Source organism: Mauremys reevesii, linkage group 1, assembly GCF_016161935.1.
Source record: "Mauremys reevesii isolate NIE-2019 linkage group 1, ASM1616193v1, whole genome shotgun sequence".
NCBI lineage: Eukaryota > Metazoa > Chordata > Testudines > Geoemydidae > Mauremys > Mauremys reevesii.
Window position 1 is genome coordinate 6,291,792 of NC_052623.1, and position 26,564 is coordinate 6,318,355.

Below are 26,564 nucleotides of genomic sequence, written 5' to 3' on the forward strand. Positions count from 1 at the left end.
AGAGCCGTCTCAGCTGCCAGTGCTGGGGCATTCACAGCTGCCCTTGCGAAGGGCTCATTTCCCTTGCTGTTAACAACGTGCACCTTACTTCTACTCTGAATGTGACTAGTGGGGGGGGGTAAATCCATCAACCTCCTCCCTGAGGAACGTTGCTGAGCTGTGGGAGCAGAATCTCTTGGTTCCCTCTAATGAGCTCGGGCTGGAAATGAATTCTTGGAGCCTGGCTCTTCAGGCTTGATTCAGAACAACTCCTCATTGATTTCACTGGGGAGAGCAGCCCCAGGCTTGCAGGACTGGGCCCTTGTGCATTGGGATTCTGCAAGTCAATGCTGAACTGCAGGTCCCTTCCCGGTCACCTGGTCTCAGAGTAACTCAGGTTCATTTTGCATTTATACAGGGGGTTGGAGCTGACCAGAACAGCGACTGCTCATCATGGTGGATTTCAATAGCACCAGCTTCCATCCTGCCACATTCCAACTGACCGGGTTCCCAGGCCAGGAAGCTGCTCGCCACTGGATCTCGATCCCTTTCTGGGTGGTCTACATCACCGCCATGGTAGGGAATTGCACTGTTCTCTGCGTTATCTGGGCAGACCGGCGTCTCCACCAGCCCATGTATTTGTTCCTTTGCATGTTGTCGGTCAACGACCTCGGTATGTCTCTGTCAACCCTGCCCACGGTGCTCAGCATCTTCTGCTTCGATGTCACAGACGTCGCGTTCGACGCCTGCCTGGCCCAGATGTTTTTCATTCACTCCTTTTCCTTCATGGAGTCGGGGATTTTACTGGCCATGTCATTCGATCGCTTTGTCGCCATCTGTGACCCGCTGCGCTACGCGGCCATCTTGACCAACCCCAGGATTGTGAGGATCGGGCTGGCCCTTGTGATTAAAAGTACCAGCATGCTCCTCCCTTTCCCCTTTCTGATTAAACGGCTGCCGATCTGCAAAGGCAATGTCCTCTCCCACGCGTACTGCTTGCACCCAGACATGATGAGACTGGCGTGTGCGGACACAACCGTCAATAACATCTACGGATTGTTTGCCATTCTCTTCACTTATGGTTTAGACTCAGTGTTCATCATCCTATCTTATGTTAAGATTCTAAGGACTGTTTTTAATATTGCATCCCATGAACAGCGCCTCACGGCCCTAAACACCTGTGCCTCGCACATCTGTGCTGTCCTACTCTTTTATGTCCCAATAATTGCAGTCTCCGTTATGCACAGGTTTGGAGGAAATGCCCCTCGAGTTGTTCATATTCTTATGTCCTATGCCTACCTCTTTGTCCCCCCTGTGTTAAACCCAATTGTTTACAGCGTGAAGACAAAGGAGATTCGCAAGGGGATCTCCCGAATATTCGCCAGAGACCTACTCTGAATGGGAGTTGTGTCGGATATGGTTTTGTTGGACAAGTTTTGAATAGCTTGCTGACTGAACGTCGTATCTTCTCAGAGGACATTCAAACCTCTCCAACGATAAAATACTAGAACAATTCAAACTGTGCATAGGCAGTTGCCTGCAAAAGATTCTGTTATCTCCTCTTATGTCAGGGGTTCTCAAAGTAGGGGTTGGGACCCCTCAGGGGGTCATGGGACTATTACAGGGGGTCGTGAACTGTCAGCCTCCACCCCAAACCCCGCTTTGCCTCCAGCATTTATAATGGTGTTAAATATGTGTAAGCAGAGTCAGGATGAGATCTACCCTGACATCTGGTGGTACATTATGAGGAGTGGGCAAAGGAATTTTAGGAATGTGCATTTGCATTGGTAAACCCACTCCACTTAGCATAACACACAGCAGCATGGGATGGTTATTTTCACACTGTGGAATCCCCAATTTCTTTGTTATTGGGGCAGGAAGGAAAAAAAGGGGCTGCTACCTTAATTATGTGAATGAGGAACTATGAGACTGCTTTATGACAGAAATGACTCAACCTACATTAAAGAGTACTTGCTAGCCAAGGGACATGGGTTCCAAAACCCAGTGAAGGGAGAGAGGCAGGGGACTGGTGTGTGTACCTGATGGTATGGGCCCCTTTTGAGGGCCTGGAACACCAATTGCACTTCCTCCTCTCTCCACTGTTAAAGAGCAGAGCTAATTTTGAATCCTTTAGGAGTCCATCTGGAGGCTGCTGACCTGAATTCACATTGGGCCAAGGTGGTACTGGGGCTCCTTTACTACAAGAGCTGAAATCACTAAAAGAGCTAAGCTTACTGAGCTGAGATCACTGAGTGGGGGAGCCTGAAGATCGATCGCTAAGCAGCTGGCAGAGCGGAGCAGTCTGCAGCACGTTGGCGCAGCCCATGGAACAGTGAGCAGTGTGGAGCGGTTTGCGTGGACGGCTGATGCGGTTCACGGGTTGGCTGGAGGAGCGGCACAGCAGGTGGAGTGGAGCCAGTCGTAGTGAAGGCTACAGCAGAACTACACGGAGAAGCGGGGCAGTCGGCCCTGGCCCACGTAAGGTGTCCCTTAGCACCCTGCGTGTGCCCCCCCCCATTTCCACCCAGGCTGGGGGGGGTAAAACTCTGCAGATAAACTTTTGAACTCTGGGGTGGCACTGACCAGAGACAGAGACTCTTGGGTTGTTGGACTTTGGGGTGATTGGACTTAAGACCCTAAGGGGGAAAGGACAGTGCCAAATGTACTTGGGGTGGGTTTTTTGCTTATGGTTTGTGTATAGTCCTGTTTGTGGTGTCTCTCCAATGTGATGCCACATTGTTTCCCTCCTTTATTAAAAGGATTGTGCTACACTCGGACTCTGTGCTTGCGAGTGGGGAAGTATTGCCTCCTAGAGGCACCCGGGGGGGTGGTAGGTAATTGTCCCAGGTCACTGGGTGGGGGATCGAGCCGGTTTTGCATTGTGTTATTGAAACGGAACCCCTGGATACTGAACCCGGCCCTTGTTGCTGCCAACTCAGAGGGGCAGAAGGGTTACATATGTAAAAAACATGTTTTTAATGTATAAAGGGGGGCTGCACGCAGAGGCTTGCTGTGTGAAAGGGGTCACCAGTACTAAACATAAGAACATAAGAACGGCCGTTCGGGGGCAGACCAAAGGTCCATCTAGCCCAGTATCCTGTCTGCCGACAGTGGCCAGTGCCAGGTGCCCCAGAGGGAGTGAACCTAACAGGCAATGATCAAGCGATCTCTCTCCTGCCATCCATCTCCATCCTCTGACGAACAGAGTCTAGGGACACCATTCCTTACCCAGCCTGGCTAACAGCCATTAATGGACTTAACCTCCATGATAAGAAAACAAACAAAACAAAAGTTTGAGAACAACAGTCTGATGTTTTTAAATTACAGTCTCAGATGTTAAAGTCAATCAAAGTCAATCAGTCTTTTGAGGCAGGGACTGTGGCTTCCAGCGGGGGTGAGCAGTGCCCGTAACTTCCTCGGTGTGACCTGAATACAAAATGTAAAACAGGTAGAAGGAAACACACCTCTCAAATCTATAACTTTCTGGTGTAAATCGAGCCAAGTTCTGCAACAGGGGCCACCTGTCTGTCCTGTTTGCGATGGGGCCCAACACTATCTCAAAGCAGTAGATTAACAATAGTTGTCACTGGGAGGAGGCCACACACTTTTTTGCATATGCAAATCGAACAACTTGCACGCATCAGGGGCTCCAGGTGTCCTTCTGTCGCACCCCACAAGCTCACTATGTGCCACCCTGTAGACGGGCCGGACTCACCCCTACGGCGCCTCCTGCTGGTGACTCTGGGAATTAGCTCTGTCCAGTGCTGGAGAGCCCTCTGCAGGCCGGTGATCCGCCTGTCCTCAGGCCCCCATGTCCCTCCCTGGACCCGGTGCCCTTTTACATGGGGTGCTGCCCCCTGGCAGTACCCCCTTTCTCTCAGGATCTCCCCTTCTCAGGGAACCCCCCACCCTCAATCCCCACCTTGCCTCAGTATTTGGCTACTGCCAGTCATTGTCTAGCCCCACACTCTGGGGCAGACTGCAGCATCAGCCTACTCATCACAGGCAAAGGGGTTTGGACCTGCTGCCTTGGCCTACCCCTGGGCTGCCCTCTGCAACCCCCAGTACCTGTTGGCCCTTCACTAGGCCGCAGCCCGGGGCTTTCTAGGCTGGAGCTCCCCAGCTCCTCAGCCTTTTCCCAGCCCTGCTTCACTCAGGTATCCAGTTTCAAGCTCCCTGCAGCCAGGCCCTTCTCTCTCTGAAGGCAGAGAGAGACTGTCTGGGCTTCTGGCTTCCCTGGCCTTCTTATAAGGCCCTGTTCAGTTTGGGGCGTGGCCCCAGCTGCAGCCACTTCCCTAATCAGCCCAGCTTTTAGAGCCACTGCTCTCAAGCCCTGCCAGGCCACTTTCTAATCCCCACAGGGCAGGAGCAGAGGTTCACCCTGCTACACACCCCCTTTTTAAGGGAACTCATGCAAATCCCCAACCCCCACATTCTCAGTTCTCTTCTCTCTGTCTCTAAGAGAAGTCTTCCAAAGGGGCGACATTTGAAAGTGCTTTAGACGGCCCGAGCTGAGACAGGGGGCAGTTGTTATCCTGGGAGGTGTGTATTGCTCCCATCAAACACTGCTTTGGTCTAGAGTCAATTCCTGAGGTGGCTGAAGCTGCTGGTTCTACTAACCAGATGCCAAGGACTCCTCCTTGTGTTCCCCTTTTCTCCTTTCCTGCTTTGCTGATTGCCACCAACATCCACAGGGCTGCACCCGCTGATGGCTAGAACATTCCCTGAAATTTGGGAATTGATCGGCTGCAGCATTCAAACATCATCGCGTTATGGACAGACAAATAAACAGAGACCTGGCATTGGTTTGCATGTGTGACCGCACTTCGCTTGGCTATGTATATTCAATAACAGATAAACATCTTTGAGGAATGAGAAGATGGACAGAAATACTTTGCAATACAACGGGCCCATGACATAAATTGTATTTGTCGTCCCTACTCTCCACGGTGTCCATTTCTGTTCCTTCAGTGTCCCGAGCCTCTGTTTGCCAGAAGCTGGGAATGGACGACAGGGGATGGATCACTTGGTGATTCCCTGTTCTGTTCATTCCCTGGGGGGCACCTGGCATTGGCCACTGTCTGAAGACAGGAGACTGGGCTGGATGGAACTGGTCTGATTCAGTATGGCTGGTCCTATGCAGTCACTGTTAAAGTTGCCATTGCTGGGACTGAGGAACTGGCAAGTGCAGTGGGAAGGTGAGGACAGCGCTGCCGAGTGGTGATGCAGTTTGCATGGGAAAGGCTATCCACTAGAGCAGGTGGGACATTGCTCATGGGACCGTTTCCCGTCTGAAAATGCCATTTCCAGAACCAAAACAGTCCACAGGACGGTGTCCATTTTGATGACATTTCCAACGGAGATGTGTCAAAATGAATCATTTCGACTTTCTTGTTTCATTTAATGTCAAGCTTTTTTGTTTAAATGAGGTAAAAACATTCCAGGTTGACATTCCTGGGTTTATTAATGCAAAGGGGATGTTTCACCTGCTCTGGGCGAGAGCCTCCTCCCCTCCTGATGGCGCACAATTTGAGCAAGTTACGTGCTTCATCTGGTTAGACCAGTGGACCGGGGCTCTCAGGCGGAACAGAGAATCCTCTTCCTAGTGGCCTGGCTGGTGAGTCTGGTTCACATGCTCAGGGTCGAAAAGGTCACCGGATTTGGGAAAGGGAAGGAATTTCCCTCTGGTCAAACTGGACAGAACTTGCTAGTTTTTTACTTTCTTCTGCAGCCTGGGATGTGGGTCACCTGCTGGGATCACCGGGGCATGTCTCACCTGATCTATCCCCTGCCGCTGCAGGGGCCTCCGGCATTGGGGGCCCCTCGGTCCTTCCTGTTCTCTGCCTGCCGCCTGAAATGCTTTGCTCTAAATAATGTTTGGCGGCTCAGTAGAGAGGTACCTGGGTGAGGTTCTCTGGCCTGTGCCATGCAGAAGTTCAGGTCTACATCTATGAAACTATGAAACATCCTCAGGGACTTACATTTATTTACTCAAATTAATATATAGTGTCTCGGAGTTAAGAAAACCCAGCCCATCCCCAAAGAGCACCCCCCGTACTGATTCGCATTGACCTGCTGTCAGTGGAAGCTATGCCTGAGCAAGGACTGCAGAATCCAGACCCAAGCGAATAGCTGATAAGGTCAGAACATTCATCGTGCACTTCATGCTGAGTAACCCCCGGTTCGTTGGTATCCTGCATCCCCACCAAGAAGTAGCGCGGGAGCTCCAAGCCCTCCTCCAGCTGCTGCACAGCCCAGGCATGCCGTTAGTGATGGCAAAGCCGAGAGCCACCAAGGCTCTGTTCCAGATTCGGCAGGGTTTCCAGAACCTGGGGCTGGAAGTGCTCAGGTTCGCCCGAGGCAGCGCTCCTGGCTCAGGGGCAGCGGGAAGCCCTGCTGATGGCAGATCATTAACTGGGTCTGGTTCTGAGCCACGTGAGAATGCAAGCCCAGCCCCAGGATCGGCCAAGTCGGGGTGCCAGCCCTGTAACGTTGAGCAAATCACCCAGGGTCTTGCTCAAGCAAGCCCCCGCTTCCCCAGACTCCAGAAACCCAATTCCAGCAGCAGCTGGAGCAGCTCACCGTAATGGGTTCCCTGAAGCATGAAGCCAACGCACAAGCTCTGAGAGCAGCTGGAGGAGATGTCAACACTGTGACTGACAAAGTTCTGGGGTAGTGGGGTCCCCCAGGGGTCTGTATTGGGAGCACTAGTATTCAACAGATTCATAAATGATCTGGGAAGAAGGGGAAAACAGTGATATGGCAAAGTTTGAAGATGATACAAAATTACTCAAGATAGTTAAGTCCAAAGCTGACTATGAAGACTTACAAAGGGATTTCTCAAAACCGGGTGACTGGGCAACACAATAGCAGATGAAATTCATTGTTGATAAACATCCCCAAAATGTCAGGCGGCAGTCAAAAAAGAGAACAGAATGTTGGGAACCATCAGGAAAGGGATAAATATCAGACAGAAAATATCATATTGCCTCTCTATAGATCCTGGCACACTCACACCTTGAATGCTGCGTGCAGTTCTGGTCGCCTCATCTCAAAAAAGATATATAAGAATTGTAAAAGGTACAAAGAAGGGCAACAAAACTGATGAGGGGTATGAAACAGCTTCCGTATTAGGAGAGACTAAAAGGACTGGGACTTTTCAGCCTAGAAAAGAGAAGAGTAAGGGGGATATGATCAAGGTCTATAAAATCATGACTGGTGTGGGGAAAGTAAATATGGAAGTGTTATTTACTCCTTCTCATAACACACAGACCAGGGTCACCCAATTCAATTATTAGGCAGCAGGTTTAAAGAAAGCATAAGGAAGTTCTTCTTCCACAATGTACAACCTGTGGAACTCATTGCCAGGGGATGTTGTGAAGGCCAAAGCTAGAAGAGGGCTCTAAAAACCATTAGATACATTCATGGAGGATAAGTCCATCAATGGCTATTATCCAGGATGGGCAGGGACGCAAAACCATGCCCTGAGTGTCCCAAGCCCCTGCTTGCCAGAAGCTGGGAGTGGACGACAGGAGATGGATCAATTGCTCATTGCCCTGTTCTGTTCATTCCCTCTGAAGCACCTGGCCCTGGCTACTGTCACAAGTCCGGATTCTGGGCTAGATGGAATCGGTCTGACTCAGTGTGGCTGTTCTTATTGTCTATCCGAGGGGGGAGCTGTGTTAGTCTGTAGCCACGAAAACAATGAGGAGTCCGGGGGCACCTTCAAGACTAACAGATTTGAATCTGCTAAATCTGTTAGTCTTTAAGGTGCCCCCGGACTCCTTGTTATTCTTATTTTCTGCTGTTCTTATGTGGGATAATGGATACAAGCAGCAAAAGACACAGGGCTCTTGCTATTCTATACGGCTCCTTTCCCTGATTAGCCCATGTTCAGACATCAGCCTCCGCTTGAGTTCCCATGGGACTGTGTGACCCCCAAGGAGCTGCCGCAAGGATACAGTATAAATACTCTCCTGTGCCTGGCAGTCTGGGGTGTATACTCCAGGCAGGCTGGGTCCAGAGGCTTTTTTCCTCCATGGTGAAGATTTTCGTCACATCCACCCTGGTGAGTCAGCTGCAGTTGAGAGAAGGGGGTTGATTACTTGACAACCTCTTTTTTGAGTTTTATGGGGAGAAATAATTCCAATAAAGCTTAAAAAAAGTTTATAATCAGGACACATTTAAAATTGATTTCACCATTTAGCAGGAGATAATTTAGGTACCTAACTCTCATTGACACAAACACACACACACAGACACATGCAGACAGACAGACACATACACTCAAACACAGACACACACATTTCTCTCTCTCTCTCTCTCTCTCACACAGACACAAACAGACAGAGAAAGACACACATACACTCACCACAGAGGCAGACAGACACAGACACACAGAGATACATTCACACAAACACACAGACAAACAGTCACACACTCACACACAAACACACTCACACAGACATGCACACAAACAATCTCACACCCAGACACACACACGGTTGCAGGTCAGTTTTTCCTCGGCACAGCTCAGCCCCGCCTGTGCCGCCGGCCCTAGGCTCCAGTGCGATGGAAGCTAGTATGGGCGGGGGACCATGAGAAGGGGAATCGCCCCCCTGGCTAGCAGCACAGACGTAGCCTTAGGGACAAATCCTGCCCAGGTTTAGGGGCTGTTCCGCCCTAGTGAGCTCCACAGCATTGCACAGCCGCTGTGTAGGGCAGGACGGGGACCAGCCTGCAACCTGTGAGTTCTCGTAGCTGGGGCCTGTCCCTTTAATCATTTGCCAAGCGCTGATGTGCACCTGCGCCTGCGGAATCATTAACATTCATGAGCAAGAATAAATCTGTCCTTTCCCCGCCTTCAAAGAGGCTAAGAGGGCCGGCGAGCGTATGGCGTAATGCAGAGCACAGTTAAACGCAGGTCCCGATTCTGCTTTTAGCGGCATCCCTGTCCGAGGCGGGAAGACCCACCGCCCAGCTGGGAGGCTGGGCGCAGACGCACTGAGGGGACATGGGGCTTGCCACACTTCGCACTGTGCCAGAGTCAGAGCCGGCGGGCAGGTCTCCAGCCTTCCCGCTGCTGTATGGGGGAGGGCGGCAGGGGAGTGACGGGTGGTGGAGAGGAGCCAGGTGCATCACTCCAGGCTGGCAGAGCTTCAGAGATTTAAGGCCAGAAGGGACCACTCTGATCAACTGCATCGCACAGGCCAGAGGCCTGCCCTGAATTCATTCCTGTGTGAACTAGAGCCGTCTCAGCTGCCAGTGCTGGGGAATTCACAGCTGCCCTTGCGAAGGGCTCATTTCCCTTGCTGTTAACAATGTGCACCTTACTTCTACTCTGAATGTGACTAGCGGGGGGGCAAATCCATCAACCTCCTCCCTGAGGAACGTTGCTGAGCTGTGGACAGTGGGACAGTGGGAGCAGAATCTCTTGGTTCCCTCTAATGAGCTCGGGCAGGAAATGAATTCTTGGAACCTGGCTCTTCAGGCTTGATTCAGAACAACTCCTCATTGATTTCACTGGGGAGAGCAGCCCCAGGCTTGCAGGACAGGGCCCTTGTGCATTGGGATTCTGCAAGTCAATGCTGAACTGCAGGTCCCTTCCCAGTCACATGGTCTCGGAGTAACTCTCAGGTTCATTTTGCATTTACACAGGGGGTTGGAGCTGACCAGAACAGCGACTGCTCATCATGGTGGATTTCAATAGCACCAGCTTCCATCCTGCCACATTCCAACTGACCGGGTTCCCAGGCCAGGAAGCTGCTCGCCACTGGATCTCGATCCCTTTCTGTGTGGTCTACATCACCGCCATGGTAGGGAATTGCACTGTTCTCTGCGTTATCTGGGCAGACCGGCGTCTCCACCAGCCCATGTATTTGTTCCTTTGCATGTTGTCAGTCAACGACCTCGGTATGTCTCTGTCAACCCTTCCCACGGTGCTCAGCATCTTCTGCTTCGATGTCACAGACGTCGCGTTCGACGCCTGCCTGGCCCAGATGTTTTTCATTCACTCCTTTTCCTTCATGGAGTCGGGGATTTTACTGGCCATGTCATTCGATCGCTTTGTCGCCATCTGTGACCCGCTGCGCTACGCGGCCATCTTGCCCAACCCCAGGATTGTGAGGATCGGGCTGGCCCTTGTGATTAAAAGTACCAGCATGCTCCTTCCTTTCCCCTTTCTGATTAAACGGCTGCCGATCTGCAAAGGCAATGTCCTCTCCCACGCGTACTGCTTGCACTCAGACATGATGAGACTGGCGTGTGCGGACACAACCGTCAATAACATCTACGGATTGTTTGCCACCCTTGTCACTTATGGCTTAGACTCGGCGTTCATCATCCTATCTTATGTCAAGATTCTAAGGACAGTTTTTAATATTGCATCCCATGAACAGCGCCTCACGGCCCTAAACACCTGTGCCTCGCACATCTGTGCTGTCCTACTCTTTTATGTCCCAATAGTTGCTGTTGCTGTTATGCACAGGTTTGGGGGAAACGTCCCTCGTCTTGTGCAAATTCTTATGTCTTATGCCTGTCTCTTTATCCCCCCTGTGTTAAACCCAATTGTTTACAGTGTGAAGACAAAGGAGATTCGTAAGGGGATCTCCCGAATATTCTTCAGAGATTTAATGTGACCTGGGAGTTGTGTCGGATATGGTTTTGTTGGACAAGTTTTGAATAGCTTGTTGACTGAACGTCGTATCTTCTCAGAGGACATTCAAGCCTCTCCAATGATAAAATACTAGAACAATTGAAACTGTGTATAGGCAGTTGCCTGCAAAAGATTCCATTATCTCCTCTTATGTCTTTAAATTACAGTCTCATTTGTTAAAGGCAATAAAAGTCAATCAGTCTTTTGAGGCAGGGACTGTGGCTTCCAGTGGGGGTGAGCAGTGCCCGGCACCTGAATAGAAAATAAAAAACAGGGAGAAGGAAACACACCTCTCAAATCTATAACTTTCTGGGGTGAATCGAGCCACGTTCTGCAGCAGGTGCCGCCTGTCTGTCCTGTTTGCGATGGGGGCCAGCACTATCTCAAAGCAGTAGAAAACAGTAGTTGTAAGTGGGGGGAGGCTGCGCACTTTTTTGCATCTGCCAATTGAGCAACTTGCACACACCAGGGGCTCCAGGTGTCCTTCTGTTGCACCCCACAAGCTCACTATGTGCCACCCCCTGTTTAAGAGAATTCATGCAAATCCCCCCCACCACATTCTCAGTCTCTCAGAGAAGTCTTCCAAAGGGGCGACATTTGAAAGTGCTTTAGACGGCCCGAGCTGAGACGGGGGGCAGTTGTTATGCTGGGAGGTGTGTATTGCTCCCATGAACCACTGCTTTAATCTAGAATCAATTCCTGAGGTGGCTGAAGCTGCTGGTTCTACTAACCAGATGCCAAGGACTCCTCCTTGTGTTCCATTTTCCCCTTTCCCGCTTTGCTGATTGCCACCAACATCCACAGGGCTGCACCCGCTGATGGCTAGAACATTCCCTGAAATTTGGGAATTGATCGGCTGCAGCATTCAAACGTCATCGCGTTACAGACAGACAAATAAACAGAGACATGGCATTGGTTTGCATGTGTGACCGCACTTCGCTTGGCTATGTATATTCAAGGACAGATAAACAGCTTTGAGGAATGAGAAGATGGACAGAAATACTTTGCAATACAATGGGCCCATGATATAAATTGTATTTGTCGTCCCTACTCTCCACGGTGTCCATTTCTGTTCCTTCAGTGTCCCGAGCCTCTGTTTGCCAGAAGCTGGGAATGGACGACAGGGGATGGATCACTTGGTGATTCCCTGTTCTGTTCATTCCCTGGGGGGCACCTGGCTCTGGCCACTGTCTGAAGACAGGAGACTGGGCTGGATGGAACTGGTCTGATTCAGTATTGCTGGTCCTATGCAGTCACTGTTAAAGTTGCCATTGCTGGGACTGAGGAACTGGCAAGAGCAGTGGGAAGGTGAGGACAGCGCTGCCGAGTGGTGATGCAGTTTGCTGGGGAAAGGCTATTCACTAGAGCGGGTGGGACATTGCTCATGGGACTTTTTCCTGTCTGAAAATGCCATTTCCAGAAATAAAAACGGTCCACAGGACGGTGTCCATTTTGATGACATTTCCAACGGAGACGTGTCAAAATGAATCATTTCGACTTTCTTGTTTCATTTAATGTCAAGCTTTTTTGTTTAAATGAGGTAAAAACATTCCAGGTTGACATTCCTGGGTTTATTAATGCAAAGGGGACGTTTCACCTGCTCTGGGTGAGAGCCTGCTCCCCTCCTGATGGTGCACAATTTGAGCAAGTTACGTGCTTCATCTGGTTAGACCAGTGCACCGGGGCTCTCAGGCGGAACAGAGAATCCTCTTCCTAGTGGCCTGGCTGGTGGGTCTGGCTCATGTGCTCAGGGTCGAAAAGGTCACCGGATTTGGAATAGTGAAGGGATTTCCCACTGGTCGGACTAGCAGGGACCGTGGGGTTTTTTGTCTTCTTCTGCAGCCTGGGATGTGGGTCACCTGCTGGGATCACCGGGGCATGTCTCACCTGATCTATCCCCTGCCACTGCAGGGGCCTCAGGCATTGGGGGCCCCTCGGTCCTTCCTGTTCTCTGTCTGCCGGCTGAAATGCTTTGTTCTAACTAAAGTTTGGCTGCTCAGTAGAGCGGTACCCGAGTGAGGTTCTCTGGCCTGTGCCATGCAGAAGTTCAGGTCTACATCTATGAAACTATGAAACATCCTCAGGAACTTACGTTTATTTACTCGAATTAATATACGCTGCCTCTGGGTTAGGAAAACCCATCCCATCCCCAAAGAGCACCCCCCGTTCCGATTCGCATTGACCTGCTGTCAGTGGAAGCTATGCCTGAGCAAGGACTGCAGAATCCAGACCCAAGCGACTAGCTGATAAGGTCAGAACATGCTGGGATTAGCTTCTTGCCATTTGTAGCAGAGAGAGAACTCATGGGTGGCTGGAGCCAGCTCGCTGAGATTTACTGCCCAGCCTAGACTCTGGTTTGAAAAGTTATTAACATTTTAAATAGCAGCGTTACCATGGTCATCGGGAGCGGCCTGGCTAATTTCAGCTGGGCTGTGTGGGGAAGCAGGAGGATCCAGCCTGCAGGGAGACGTGTCTAGGTGGATGGGAGACCCCATGGAAATGCTGATCTATTAGAGCAATTAGCCAGACAGCCGCCTTCAGCTGCGGGTCAGTGGGTGTAACCGAGAGCAGCAGTCGGTCCCCGGCCCATGGAGAAGCTGCCGGGTTTGACTGTGAACAGAGCTCATGACACAGCAGCTGCTCACTGATGGCTAAAGGCCTGCGAGAGGGCGACTCCTCAGGCTGTGCCATTGGCCCCAGTTCTGCAGCCAGTCACGCACACGGCTCCCTTCACACACCCGTGTTACCAGCCTTTAGGCTCGACTGACTCTTCCCTCTGGCACTTTGGCGCTGGTCCAATACCAGGGATTGACGGATTCCAGCAGTGGGTGGGAGGGGAACACATGGGACAACAGATTTTTTTTAACAGTCCCCTTGGTGACAGAAATGCAGCCAGAGGGACACTAGGAACCTTCAGGGCTGCATTGCCTCCAGGGCGCGTCACATCAGGGGCACCAATCTCCTCAGCCTTCCAGGGGGGCTTCGCTGTGAGGACAGGCCCCTCTGGGAGGCGGAGGGAAGGGTAAAGGGCTGGAGCTCCTCTGATGGTTAGAAACCTTCCTCTAATTTCAAGCCTAAACTTGCTGATGGCCGGTTTCTATCCGTTTGTTCTTGTGTCCACATTGGCACTGAGCTTAAAGAACTCCTCTCCCTCCCTCTGATGTATTTCCAGAGAGCAATCGTACAACCTTTTGGATTTTGCATGCCAGCAATCTGGTGCCGTTCCAGTGTAAGTGGAGCTCATCCCTCCTGTGCAGACCACTCCTTCTCCAAAAGGTTCCCCAGTTCCTAATAACCCTAAATCCCACCTCCCTGCACCACCGTCTCATCCACGCATTGAGACCCTGCAGCTCTGCCTGTCTGACTGGCCCTGCCCGTGGCACTGGAAGCATTTCAGCGACTGCTGCCATGGAGGTCCTGGACTTCAATCTCTTACCTAGTCGCCTACATCTGGCCTCCAGGACCTGTCTCCTTCCTTCCCTATGTCACTGGTACCTACATATACCACGACCCCCGGCTCATCCCCAGCACTACCTGTGAGGTTATCTAGATATCTCGTGAGATCATCCACCTTTGAACCCAGCAGGCAGTTCACCATGTGGTTCTCCCAGCCATCACAAGCCCAACTATCTATATGTCTAATAATGAAATCCCCCATTACTATTGCCTGTCTCGTCCTAATAACTGGAGTCCCTGCTGCGGAGGGGTTTCATCGGTCTGAGAGGAGACCATGACATCATCAGGAAGGTGCGTCTCCACTATGGGATCATCCCCCTTTGTTGCAGCTCGATGCTTCCTGCCCCAAGATTTGCCTTCTCCTTAACTGCACAGGGGCATTTGCTTCCCAGCTCGCATTACCTGTGTATGATAGCGACTTTGGGGATGGTCCTTGCGCACCAGCTGGGGACTACTTGCCCCATGGGGAACAAGCCAGGTGTCCTTGTGGTTTCTTGCTTACAGTGACATCAGCAGGGATGTCACAGTGCACCCGGGCAGCCCCAGGAGGTTAGGAAGCTGCGAGCAGAGGAGCAGCATGGGGCGGTGCACAGCTGGCATGAGCGCTCTGGATTTGGACATTCCCAGCCCCTCTAAGTCTCTGGTCTCGCTGCTTTCCCAGAAGGGACCAGCATCATGTTAGCCATGGCTGGGAAGGGACAGGGCCCTGGCGGCAACCCTGCAGAGCCCCAGATCATCAAAGTGACAGTCAAGAGCCTCGAGGAAAGGGAGGAGTTTGCAGTGTGGGAGAACAGCACCATCGCCGACTTTCGATGCGAAATCGCCAAGCGCTTCCGCACTCCCACCAACCTGCTCCTCTTGATCTTTGCTGGGAAAGTTTTGAACGACCGAAATACTCTCAGCCAGGCTGGGATCCATGATGGATTCACCATCCACCTTGTCATCAGACCGCAAATGAGAGCAGAGGACCAGGAAGCTCAGCAAACTAACGCCAGCACACATGCTGCCACCATTCCAGCTGGCTCAGCTGGTCTGGCAGATCTCAGCATGCTACCTGGGAATGCACCCAGCATTTTAGCTTTCCTAAATGACTTCCAGCAGCTGCTGGTGGTCAACCCTGAAATGATCCTACAGAGTCTGGAAAATCCCTTTGTCCAGAGCGTGCTGACAAACGCCGACCTGATAACAGGGTTCTTAAGGGAACACCCCCTGCTCCAGCAGTTTGCGCAGCAGAATCCAGAGGTCAGCCACATCTGGAACAACCCAGCCCTCCTGCGAGAAATGATCGAGTTTGTTAGGAACCCAGGGATGATGCAGGAAATACTGAGAAACCGGAGCCAGACTCTGCTGCTGGGTGGAGACAAAGTCTTGTGGCAAATGCTCCCTGATACTCCAAAGCCGACTCTGAATGGACCACAGGCGCAGTGTGGGAGTGACCCACCCCAGAACAAGCCGCCCCCAGCAGGGGTCAGCCAACCGTCCCGCACAGAAAACAGAGACCCTTTGCCAAACCCTTGGGCATCTCAGTTTGGTCCACAGAGTTGCATCCCCCATCACAACCATGGCACTGACATTGGGGGTATTCATGTCAGCAACAGCCCAAACTGCAGCACAGGACAGAGCCCCTGGGTGCCGCCTGGAGTCGCAGCTGGGATGTGTAACACGCCAGAAGTGCAGAACGCCTGGCAAGAGATAGCCAGGAATGCCCAGCCTTTCCGGAGCATCCTGCCTGCCCCCTACATGAGGAATATAATGAAGGCCCTGAGCCAGAACCCCAGTCTCATCGTGCACTTCATGCTGAGTAACCCCCGGTTCGTTGGCATCCTGCATCCCCACCAAGAAGTAGCGCGGGAGCTCCAAGCCCTCCTCCAGCTGCTGCACAGCCCAGACATGCCGTTAGTGATGGCAAACCCGAGAGCCACCAAGGCTCTGTTCCAGATTCAGCAGGGTTTCCAGACCCTGGGGCTGGAAGTGCTCAGGTTCGCCCGAGGCAGCGCTCCTGGCTCAGGGGCAGCGGGAAGCCCGGCAGATGGCGGATCAGTAACCGGGACTGGTTCTGAGCCACATGAGAATGCAAGCCCAGCCCCAGGATCAGCCGAGTCGGGGTGCCAGCCCTGTAACGTTGAGCAAATCACCCAGGGTCTTGCTCAAGCAATCCCCCCGCTTCTCCAGACTCCAGAAACCCAATTCCAGCAGCAGCTGGAGCAGCTCAATGTAATGGGTTTCCTGAACCACGAAGCCAACATACAAGCTCTGAGAGAGGCTGGTGGAGACATCAGCGCTGCCATAGACAAACTACTGGGCTCCCAGCCATCCTGGCCACGTTAGCCGGTCTGTTTTTGCTGTTGGCTCTGAAGACTAAGCTGCTTGGGGCTCTGTCCTTTGGACTCTTGTTACTCTCTCTTGCGATAAACTAAAGCTGATCACGATTCGTCCTGAGCGGTAGTTTTCTTCAAGCAGTGGGGAATCAATGCCTCTGATTTCAAAGCAAGCTTAGGGTGCACTGTGACTATCAGTGATCATTACTCCATGAGCATGGGTCTGTCTGGCCTACAGCTCTCAAAAATTAATTTCCTATTAAAATATTAGCCTCCAGCAGTAATTGACATGCTGTCATTTGTAGCACCCATCTGTTTACTGATGGCCTAAGCTCCAGCCACACAAGGGAGGGACGGTGGTGGGCAGAGGAACACATGGAGGAGCTGATCTCTCCCTCCACTGCTTGTCTTCATGGTTGATTATCAGAGGGTCTTTTTAGGTCCCTAACTACTGGATCTCCAGGGGACGGCCCGACCCAAAAGCATCTGTTCTCTTCAGGTGGACACGAGCTCCCAACCCTTCCGTGCAATTAACCCAGCGTTGGTCGTCTCTTGCCATAACTTCAGCTTAGGGATCTGGCTGAAGATTCAGCTAAAGCAGAACTGCCAGGAAGCTCTTGCGTGACCTAAGCCGAGCACAGGATGTGAAGGATCCGGGCTGTGCCATGCCCTCCCCCGCTTTGATTCTGGGGGCTGCCCCAGACACAAAGGGAAACTCCCCCCTCAACATCCACAAACCCACTTCCTGGCTCTCCTTCAAATCCCACCTCAAAGCTCCCCTTTGCTGGGAGGCTACAAAAAAAGCCTGGCCAGTGCTTAGACTGCTGCTGTGCTGAGACCTTCGTGCTGACCAGTATTGCCTCAATGTTGTGTTTCCTCATCGGGCTGTATTCATCTCTTCTCTCTTGTCTCATACCTACCTGGTGAGCTCCTCGGGGCAGGGACTGTCTTTTTGGTGTGTGTTTGTGCAGCACCCAGCGCAGCGGGGTCCTGGTCCATGGGCTCTCAGGCACTACAATAATAAAAATAGTGAAGAATCACCATCATGGAAGGTGTTGATAGTCACGTAAGGAGGCTGTGCAGTCTAGCCGATGGGGCACTACACTTGCGTTAGGAGACCTGGTCTCCTTTCCCAGTGTGACTGGTGACTTTCTCTTGGGTCAGTCACGAATTCTCCATACTCCTTTCCGATCGGCATCCTGGGGATGGCGAGTTTGGATTGGCTCTTGCAGGACGGTTTGAGCTGTCTAGATCAGTGTTTCTCCACATTGTTGATATCAGGGTGGATGTGGTCCTGTTATCTATCCTACCTACCTAGCTGTCCTAAATCCCAATCCTCGCTAACTAGGCTCTCTAGTTAGTTCCCCATTACTGTGGCATCTGAATGCCAGATTTTTAAAGGTACTTGGTGCGTAAACATGCAGGCAGGTGCCCAAATACCTGGATGCCTCCCACGTGTCTGTGACTATGTCCTCATGCCCCCACCTTGTGAGGCAGGAGAGGTTCGCGTCTCCATGTAACAGACGGAGATCTGAGGGACAGAGAAATTAAGGCCACATTGTCCAAAAGTGACCTACAGGAGGGACCTTAAGTCCGGGCACCCAAAATTAGTGCCCAAGGTAGAAAATTTCTGCTTCAGTGACTTGCCCAAGGCCTCGGAGTAAACCTGTGGCAGAGAGGGGAACTGAGCACAGGCTTCCTGGGGCCTGAATCTGTTCCCTCTCCACAAAGAGGATGGGATGATTTAGTTGGGTTTGGTCCTGCTTTGAGCAGGGGGTTGGACTAGATGACCTCCTGAGGTCCCTTCCAACCCTGAGATTCTATGATTCTATGAAAGCCCCCGCTCCTGGGCACAGCAGCTGACACGCAGGGCTCGTCTACATGGCTCTGTGCCTGTGTGTCCACGTGTGCGTGTGTTTTGCATTGAGGTTTTTTGCATGAAAATTACTTGTGCCAGCACGCAGCGATTCTTTCAGATGAACTGGCCCCTTCGTTGTGAACTGCGACGGGGATGGAGTCAGTGCGGTGAAAGGTTCGCGCTGATTCAGGGGCAAGTAGGTTGAGCCGGCCGCATGGATGCAATTATTTCAGATGAGTGATTCCGCAAAAGGTTCTGTGCAAAAATATATCCCACAAAAAAAACCCAACCCTGTGCAGACAAGCCCCCAGTTCTGGGCCCTTGGATTTCCTCGGCCGTCTCTGCTGGTGAGACAGTTCCCCTGGCACCGGACACCCAGAGAGCTAAAGACCCAGGCTCTCAGGGTGGGTCTGGAGCAGACTCCTGCCCTTTGTGACTGGACACAGCTTGGGACTCCTAACCCACCCTCCCCAGCAGGTCACACGCTAGGCCAGCGCCTGCCGTTAGAGGCCCCTGTGGCTCCAGGGTAAGGCAGCTGGTCAATCAGTTATTCTCTGGGCCAGTCGCTGGCAGGGTCGTGTTGGATGAGAGGGTGGGTGAAATGTGCAGCTCAGAGCATGGCCCAAATGGTGAAATAAAAGTCTATAAAATAATGAATGGTTTGGAGACGGGCGCTCGGGAGCTCCTGTGCTCCCTGTCTCCTAACACAGGAACAACACGCCACTGAGTGAAACTGAAAAGGGTCCGGAGGGATCATAGCTTGTCACGGAGTCACCGGGCCGATGTGCTGGAGCTGCTCCAAATGAAGCCTGGCAGGACGCTGGGGTAACATGCCCACTGTTGCCAGGGTAAGAAGCCTACGTGGCTTTGGCCTTCCAGGGTCTGACCTCAGAGCATTCAGCAACCCCCATTGACCAGGCACTTCCCGCAGCGTGTCCGCCTGGGCAGGGCTCCTGGGGAAGCCAGAGGGCCCTGCACCCCGACGCTGCACTCAGCCGTGACTCTCAGCCAGCGTGTAAAACGGAAGGTTTATTAGTCGACAGGAACACAGCGTAGAACTGAGCTTGTTAGCACAGAAATCAGTGACTTTCAGCCAAGTCCATCTTGGGGGAATCCTGGGCCAGACACCCTGGACTCCCCCCTCTCCATGTCCCCCACAGCAGACTGCCCCGGCCCCCGCTGCCTGGCCTCCAATATGGCCGTGGCTCTTCCCCTGGACTTTGTCCTGCTTCCTGGGCAAAGTGTCACCTGGTCGCAGCCCCCTCTTGGGTTACAAAGGGCATCAGGCATCGCTTACGTGCAGGCAGCTGGGCCGACTGCCCTGCCCCCAAGGGCCTCGGCAAAAGCCACACACCCAATTCCCACCACCTAGGCATTGGTTGCAGTACACAGGGAAACTGAGGCACACACAGTATTAGTACAGGACAGTAAGACTCATAGGCAACATAACAAAGGGAAACACCCCCACTTCGTCACATAGCTAACGACAACTCAAAAGTTGGCAGGGAAATTCAACCCTGTGCTTCAGATTGTAAGTCGACTAGAGGCCAGGATTAGATCTACGGGAGGGGCAGTGCTCTGATCCCTCCCTCTGCAGCCTCTGGTGCCAGCATTTTTGTTGGGTTGAGGGGATGTGGGTTTGGGGGTGATTTTGCTAGCAAAATGCTGTGGTGTGGACTTGCCTTTGCTGCAGGCCCTTTGGCTTACCCCGCTGAGATTCTGATAGACGTGGTGGGGTTTTGTGTTTGTTTTCAATTTGTGCATGCCCCAGAGCAGGGCACAGCCAGTTACTTTGAATCTAAACGTAATCTGGATTGGCCTGATTCACACGACAGAAAACGGAGCGCGTGGGACACAGCTGCTCAGCGTGGTGCAGCCCTTCCACTGCTGGGGATCCCGGTAGCTCCTCTGACTTCACCATCTCCTCCCTGTCTGGAAGCTTTTCCAGCACTGCAGCCTGCAAAGCCCTCGGTGCCTGTATCATTTATCCTAGCGTTAAATATTAACAGGAGCAGGAGTTCACCTGACTTGTGCATGTGTCTAGTATCGCTGCACGCCGCGGGGCAAGGCTGCGTGGCATCAGGCCAGGATTGTCACACATAAAGTCCGGCTCCTGCCGAGCGCCCAGCTGTTCTCACTCACACCCCTGGGAGCGGCCGGGGGACTCAGAGGGTTTGAAAATCAGGCTTCTTATGTAGGGTCCTGACTGCAGGCACCTAGTTTTGCAACTTTTGGCCATGCTCTGCTGCGTTCCGCCCCACGCTCCCTCTGTGCAGTAACCACCACACCTGTCGGGATGAAGGCACCAGGCTGAAGTGGGTGTTATAAAGAGCTAACAGGATGTGCTGGGGAAGTCCCCACCTCACCCTAGACATGTGCAAAGAGAGAGCAGTTCAACGCCAGGAAAGCAATGAGAAGGTGCAAGGGTTTGCTATGAAAATCAAGGAAGATTAGCCAAATGCGAGGGATGTTCACATCTGCAGGGCAGGAGAAGACCTAAACTCCATTCCTCATCATGGGGCCAATAAGAACCACGTGAGCTCTTTCTTCTGCACATCTCCCAGGGAAGAAGAGTTTTTGTAAACTATGTAGCGCCTCATACAGAAGAAGCTTGGAGTGGTACTTCAGAAACGTCCAGGAAGGGAGAGTGGTGTCACCGTGCCCATTTTACAGATGGGGAAGGTGCAGCTCAGTGACTGAGTAGCAGACAACCTGAATCCTAGCCCTTCGGCGAAACTTTGATTCCAAACCCACTGAAATTGACTTCAGCTGACTTTGGATTAGAGGCAAGTGACCATCCTTCTTCCCAGAATCCCTCCCAATCTCTTCTCTGTTTCTTACCCTCACATCTGGCAATTCGGTTTAACCATGTGCAGATGAGCAAGTCTCCATTACACGTCAAATCCATCTGCCGCCGCAAGGTGCGGCAGGAGTCCAAGGAACATTTCATCCTGAGCTTTGGATGAGCACTGAGGGGCTGAAAAGGGGCCACCCAGGGCTAAGGGGTATATGAACCCCTCGTTCCATGCTGCAGCATTGAACAGTTCAGTGCAGCCAGGATTTTGTGCTGAGTTAGGGTAACCGCCACCATTACGAATCTGTCTACTTTTATTAAAGACACCGAAAAAGAGGGGGAAAGCATGGAAACCTTTGCAATGTGAAGTCTGAGGTGAGGCTTTCGTTTTAACACTCCCCCTTATTTCCTTTTCCCCAGAGAGGTTTTATAAGGAGACAAGCCCCGGTTTGACAGTCTCTTCAGGGTTTTTCAGGACAACATTTTTGGTGGCCACAGAGTGTGTGGCCACTAACTCTTGCTGGTGGCCGCTCTCACACATTTCCCTAAAATACTTGATTCGCTTTAGGACAAATAAATATGTGCATAGACACGGCCAGCTCACTGTCACTGATTTATTGCCAGCTAAGTCTGTTGTGAGAGGTGATATTACCAAACATACAAGCATCGCTTTTCACAGCAGAGTGACGCAGCCCTGGCAAGCCTGGGGACCCCCTGGATGGGGGGTCGGGGGAGACAGCGAGAGCCAGGGGCAATGGGGGTGGGTGGGGGAGGTAGTGTGGGGGGGGGCTGGAGCCCAAAGCCCTGTGCTCAGAGCCTGCTGCCCCTCTGCTCCGCCACCCCCAGGCTGAAGCCTGAACCCCATCATCCTGGGAAGGGGGAAGTCACCGGCTCAGCTGCCTGGTCCCCCAGCACTGTGCCCCACGGGGAGCAGGGCCCAACCACTGCTGGTGGCCCCAACAACCAGGCAGTGCATCCAGGAGCAACAGGGAGGGGCCGCTACTCCCCCCCCCCCAGTAACAGCCCAGGAGGCTGGGCCGCGTTTCAGAACTGCTGTGGGATGGCATTACAGGTGGTAGGAACTGTCCTTGGGGGGCCGGGTCAGAAAAGAGGCGAGTTCACAGGGGCTGGAACTGTCCTGCTGCTGCTGTTAAAGTCTGATCCCGTTTCCAAGACAAACCCGGACGAGAGGGGAGAGGAAAGATCAGCAAAGAGAGACAATGCAGCTTCTGTCTCTGCCGCTGACTCTACTGCTGGAGAAACACAGCCCCAGCCCGCGGTCTGACCGGCCGCTCTGAGACCCGGCAGCCTGGGGCCAGCGCTGGGTGCTTTGGGGCACCGCTCCTAGCCGCCTCTCTGCTCACGGGCTTCCCTCTGTTCCTCACAAGGGAGACCCCACAGCCAGAGTCCCCAGCCCTTAGCCGCACTGGTCATGTGTTGCCAGCCCAAGCAGGGACCCATGCAGGCAGCCTGGGCCCCGAGCGAACCCTCCGGTGCAGCTGTTGATGACAATGGGAATTTTAATGAGCTACAGACCAGACCCTCCAGGACAGAGATCGCTTCGCCCACCCAAGGCCGGAAGGAAACAGCAGGGAGAGGCTGGTTGGCTGCAGGGCCCGGGGGAGCGGTGGGGGGGTGGCTGGGTACCAGGGCAGAGGGAGATGGGGGAAGACGATGCCCTATGGACTCCAGGGGGGCTGCTGTGGGCCAAAGGTGGGGTCACGAGGTCCTGGGGCAGGAAGGAAAGGGGTGAGTTCATGGGTGAAGGAGGAGATTCATTGGGGAGTCGGAGGGGAGACAAGGCAGAAAGGCCAGGGAGAGAGGAAAGGGGGCTGGATAGCCTGAGCTCCTGTTCACACTATTGAGCCCACCCTGGGCGGCAGGGACCAGAGCGCAGTATGACAGGTCCCCGTCAGGCCAATCGACCGCAGTGCACCAGGCAGCCCCGAGCTGGGTCCCCACCTGGCTGCCAAGCCCGAGCCACACAGGCCAGGGCCTGGATTGGGCCTTGGACCCTGACGGGGCCACACCACAGGAGGGTCTGTGAATGATTCTCTGGGGAGGGGTCCCCACACCCAGCAGGGAAGGTCACAAGCCCCGGGCCGAGCGCAGCTCCCCTGGCCATTGCTGCTGCCATCCAGCAGAGGAGGGACCCTCAGGCAAACCCTCAACCGCCCGCCCACCCGGCCAAGGGAGCTGCCATAACCCCGGAGGTTTCTCCATTCACTGCGCTTCCCTTCTGAACTGAGTCTCAGCCAGCTCGGCCTCCCAGCTGCCTCTCAATCCAAGCCTCCCGGGGACTGGACTGAGAAATGGAGAGCCACTGTCTCCTACTGGGACTAAGGAGACCTGAGGCATTGAGGTGCGGCCGGAGCCCTGGGAGGCAGAAGTGGTGGAGCGGAAGTGGTGGTTACAAGCAGCGTATAGGGCTGGGGGGCAAAGAGACGACTAACACTGGAAGCTTGTTTGCAAACTTAACTTGACCCTGGCTTCCTAATCCTGGCTCCAAACAATTTCCATTAGTCAGGCTGCTCCTTGGGCTGTCTGAATGGCCAGCGAGGACTCGGTCTTCCAAAGCAGAACAAATGGAATGACTGCACCGTGTGTCACACGAAACCCCCAAGTCACACAGCAGTGACAGCGAATCCAGGGTTCGAAATCACACTTCTTGCCGAGCCAGGTGAAGGAAAGGTGCAATTCATGAGCTGGATTAGGTGACTTGGGAGAGTTGGGTCAAATTCCTGGCCCTGCCACAGATTTTCTGGATGTCCCAGGTCAAGTCACTTAGCATATGTCTATACGGGGATAAAAGCCCCGTGGCACAGACATAGCTGGCCCGAGTCAGCTGACTCAGGCTTGCGGGGCTTGGACTGCAGGGCTAAAAACTGCTGTGTAGACATTCAGGCTTGGGCTGGGGCCTGCACTCTGGGACCCTCCACCCTCAATTTCCCTCTGTAACATGGCAATAAAAACATCCCCCCTCCCCCCCCTCCGTGCCTGTCCTGTCTCTTTAGATCAGAAGCTCTTTGGAACAGGGGCTAACACGTGGCAGGAGGGAGCACTTTGAAAGCAAGCCGCTGCACGCTACCTTAATATGCACCAAGCTGTTTTTAGTATGTAACAAGACAGAATTACAACAGGCAAAATGAACACGTTACAATATCTTGCTTGGCTGGGACTTTGTTAGCATCTCAATGGCTGCATTGATTTCCCCTTCTGTGTCGATCAGAGCCTGTAAATTCGCTTCCCGGTCCTGGAAGCCCATTGTTCTGAGCTGCTCCATTTGTCGCTCAAATCTGATGTCTGGCCTCTGCTGATCCACGCTCCCTTGGCCTTCAGGTTCATCCTTGTCTGATGCTAGACTGACGTCCTCCTCGGAATCGCTACTGGGAACGGACCCTTCCATGCTTTCCAGCTCCAGTTCCACGTCCCGGTCCCCCAGCCCTAGGATAAAATCTGGGACCTCAGCCGAGAGCGTCTGCAAGCCCAGCTGAATCTGTAACAAAGCCTGCATGGCTCTAGGGCTGGTCAATAAGGGGGCGATTTCAGCGCTCTCCAACTCTGGAGGAACCTGGTGTGTCCTTTCGTCTTGAGGCCGAGAACGTCCATCATTGGAGAGGTGGGTATTATTCAGCAGCATCTGGGCTGGGCCGTTGGGATTGGACAACACGCTCTCCATGTTCTGCATGAACTCTGGGTTTCCTGTTAGCTGCTGAACCATACTCTGAATTCCTCCTGTGTTGGCAAACCCAGGGCCTGCTCCAGGCCCAAAATTTAGAACAATAAAGTTCTGCCCTGTGCTATGGCTGGTACGATGGCTATGGTTATTCCCAATATCACTGGCCCTGTTCGTCCGAGCGGCCCAAGGGTTTGGTAAAGGGTCTCTGTTTTCCATCCGGGCTGGCGGACTGGCCCCATCCAAGGGTGGGTTATTCTCCAATGATGCAGATGGGTTGCTCCCAAACTGAGCTTGCACGGCATTCATCATTGGTTCCTCTATCTCGCTGTACAGCTGCTGCAGGGCACTATATCCACCCGGGATGCTCTCCAGGTTGCTTAAGGCTCGGTCATGGTTCCTGATAATTTCTTGCAGCATTGCCGGGCTGCTGGAGACCTCAATCATTTCCCGGATGAAATCTGGGTTGCGGAGAATGTGATTAATCTCGGGGTTTTGCTCGGCCAGCTGCTGCATCTGCGGATTGGAGAGAAGGATCTCCTGGACCAGGTCCGTGTTGGTGAGGATGTTCTGCACCAAGGGATTCTGTGCCACCTCACTCATCAAGTCCTGTATGGAACCGTCAGCCTCTGAGGCCTCGCTCATTAAATCCGACACCTCGGTTGGGTCCAGACCCAGCACGCTCATGCCTGTCACCCCGATGAGGAAGCCCAAGAGGAACGGGTTGCTGTTGATGGTGTTCAGATCCAGGTCCGAAGTGATGATCTCAAACAAGAGGTTTTCCATGATCTGCGCCACTAACTCCCGGCTGGATGCCACCAGCTCTTCCAAGCGCCCCTGCAGCTCGGACACGTTGGAGTATCTCAGGCCCAGGTGCTGCAGAGAGGGGCCCTGCCCCCAGGCAAGCAGGTTAGAAGCACTGCTATTTGCGGACGGCATCGGTGGGGTGGCAGCATTCATCGGCTCAGCCGGGTGGTCCTGGGGCCTCTTTTGGGACCGGATGACAAGGTGGATGCTGAATCCACTGCGGACCCCATGCTGGCTCAGTGTGTCCTGATCCTTTAGGATCTTCCCAGCAAATATTAGCACCAGCAGGTCAGAGGGAGCCTTGAAGCGCTTGGCAACCTCCTCCTTAAACGCCCAGATGGTGCTGCTCTCTGCTACCTCAAACTGCTCCTTCTGCTTGAGGGTCTTCACCGTCACCTTGAGGACGCCGCCGGACTCGGCGGTGATGGCTGCCTGGTTAGCGCCGGGGGCCCGTCGGCTTTCGGACATGGTGACTGGGATCCAGGGGAAGGAGATGGGACGTGACAGAGGACAATTCCTTTTGGCTGATGTACGGCGGCGGTCGTTCTTGCCGCTATCGTTACGGGCTTCCGGGGCGGAGCGGTGGGAAGGGGGAATTGGCCTGCTCTCCCCGTGGTACTGCTGGAAGCCAAAGCCAGAGCGCACATACCAGCCAGATGTTGGCCTGCTCCTCTGTTCACTCACCACCTGGCGGGTTCCCTCATGGTCTTTCTGCTGCTGATGCCACCTGCTCATGCAGAATTTCCACCTGCCTGTCCCGGGGCACTATGACATCACTGCTGACATCACAGTAAGCAGACAAGGCATTGGTGGCTGGCACTTCCCTTGAAAACAGGCCCGGGATCACCATATCCTGGCCCATCCTTCCCTCCGTCAGCCTGTCCAGCACCCATGTACACAGTGCCCCATACCCATGGCACCTGGGGGGTACCTGAGCACAGAGGTTCTCACAACAAATGTTTTGCTGGCCTCAGAGTGCGGCCACCGACTCCTGCTGGTGGCCGCACTGACGCTTTTCCCTA

General features: G+C 53.2%; 4 protein-coding genes across 4 annotated transcripts; 3 read left to right on the forward strand and 1 right to left on the reverse strand.

Moving 5' to 3' along the window:
- The first annotated feature begins 432 nt into the window (after nucleotides 1-432).
- LOC120384391 (olfactory receptor 51I1-like) lies at nucleotides 433-1,377 on the forward strand. Its single transcript, XM_039503057.1, has one exon. It carries the CDS (start codon nucleotides 433-435, stop codon nucleotides 1,375-1,377), a length of 945 nt encoding a protein of 314 aa, XP_039358991.1.
- An 8,294-nt stretch (nucleotides 1,378-9,671) lies between these two features.
- LOC120387229 (olfactory receptor 51I1-like) lies at nucleotides 9,672-10,616 on the forward strand. Its single transcript, XM_039507626.1, has one exon. The coding sequence runs from the start codon at nucleotides 9,672-9,674 to the stop codon at nucleotides 10,614-10,616; it is 945 nt and encodes a 314-aa protein (XP_039363560.1).
- A 3,981-nt stretch (nucleotides 10,617-14,597) lies between these two features.
- Nucleotides 14,598-16,686, forward strand: LOC120375577 (ubiquilin-1-like). The gene has a single exon (XM_039496281.1). The coding sequence runs from the start codon at nucleotides 14,765-14,767 to the stop codon at nucleotides 16,415-16,417; it is 1,653 nt and encodes a 550-aa protein (XP_039352215.1). The 5' UTR covers nucleotides 14,598-14,764; the 3' UTR covers nucleotides 16,418-16,686.
- A 7,462-nt stretch (nucleotides 16,687-24,148) lies between these two features.
- LOC120373372 (ubiquilin-2-like) lies at nucleotides 24,149-26,295 on the reverse strand. Its single transcript, XM_039491744.1, has one exon. It carries the CDS (start codon nucleotides 26,275-26,277, stop codon nucleotides 24,214-24,216), a length of 2,064 nt encoding a protein of 687 aa, XP_039347678.1. The 5' UTR covers nucleotides 26,278-26,295; the 3' UTR covers nucleotides 24,149-24,213.
- Nucleotides 26,296-26,564: the final 269 nt, after the last annotated feature.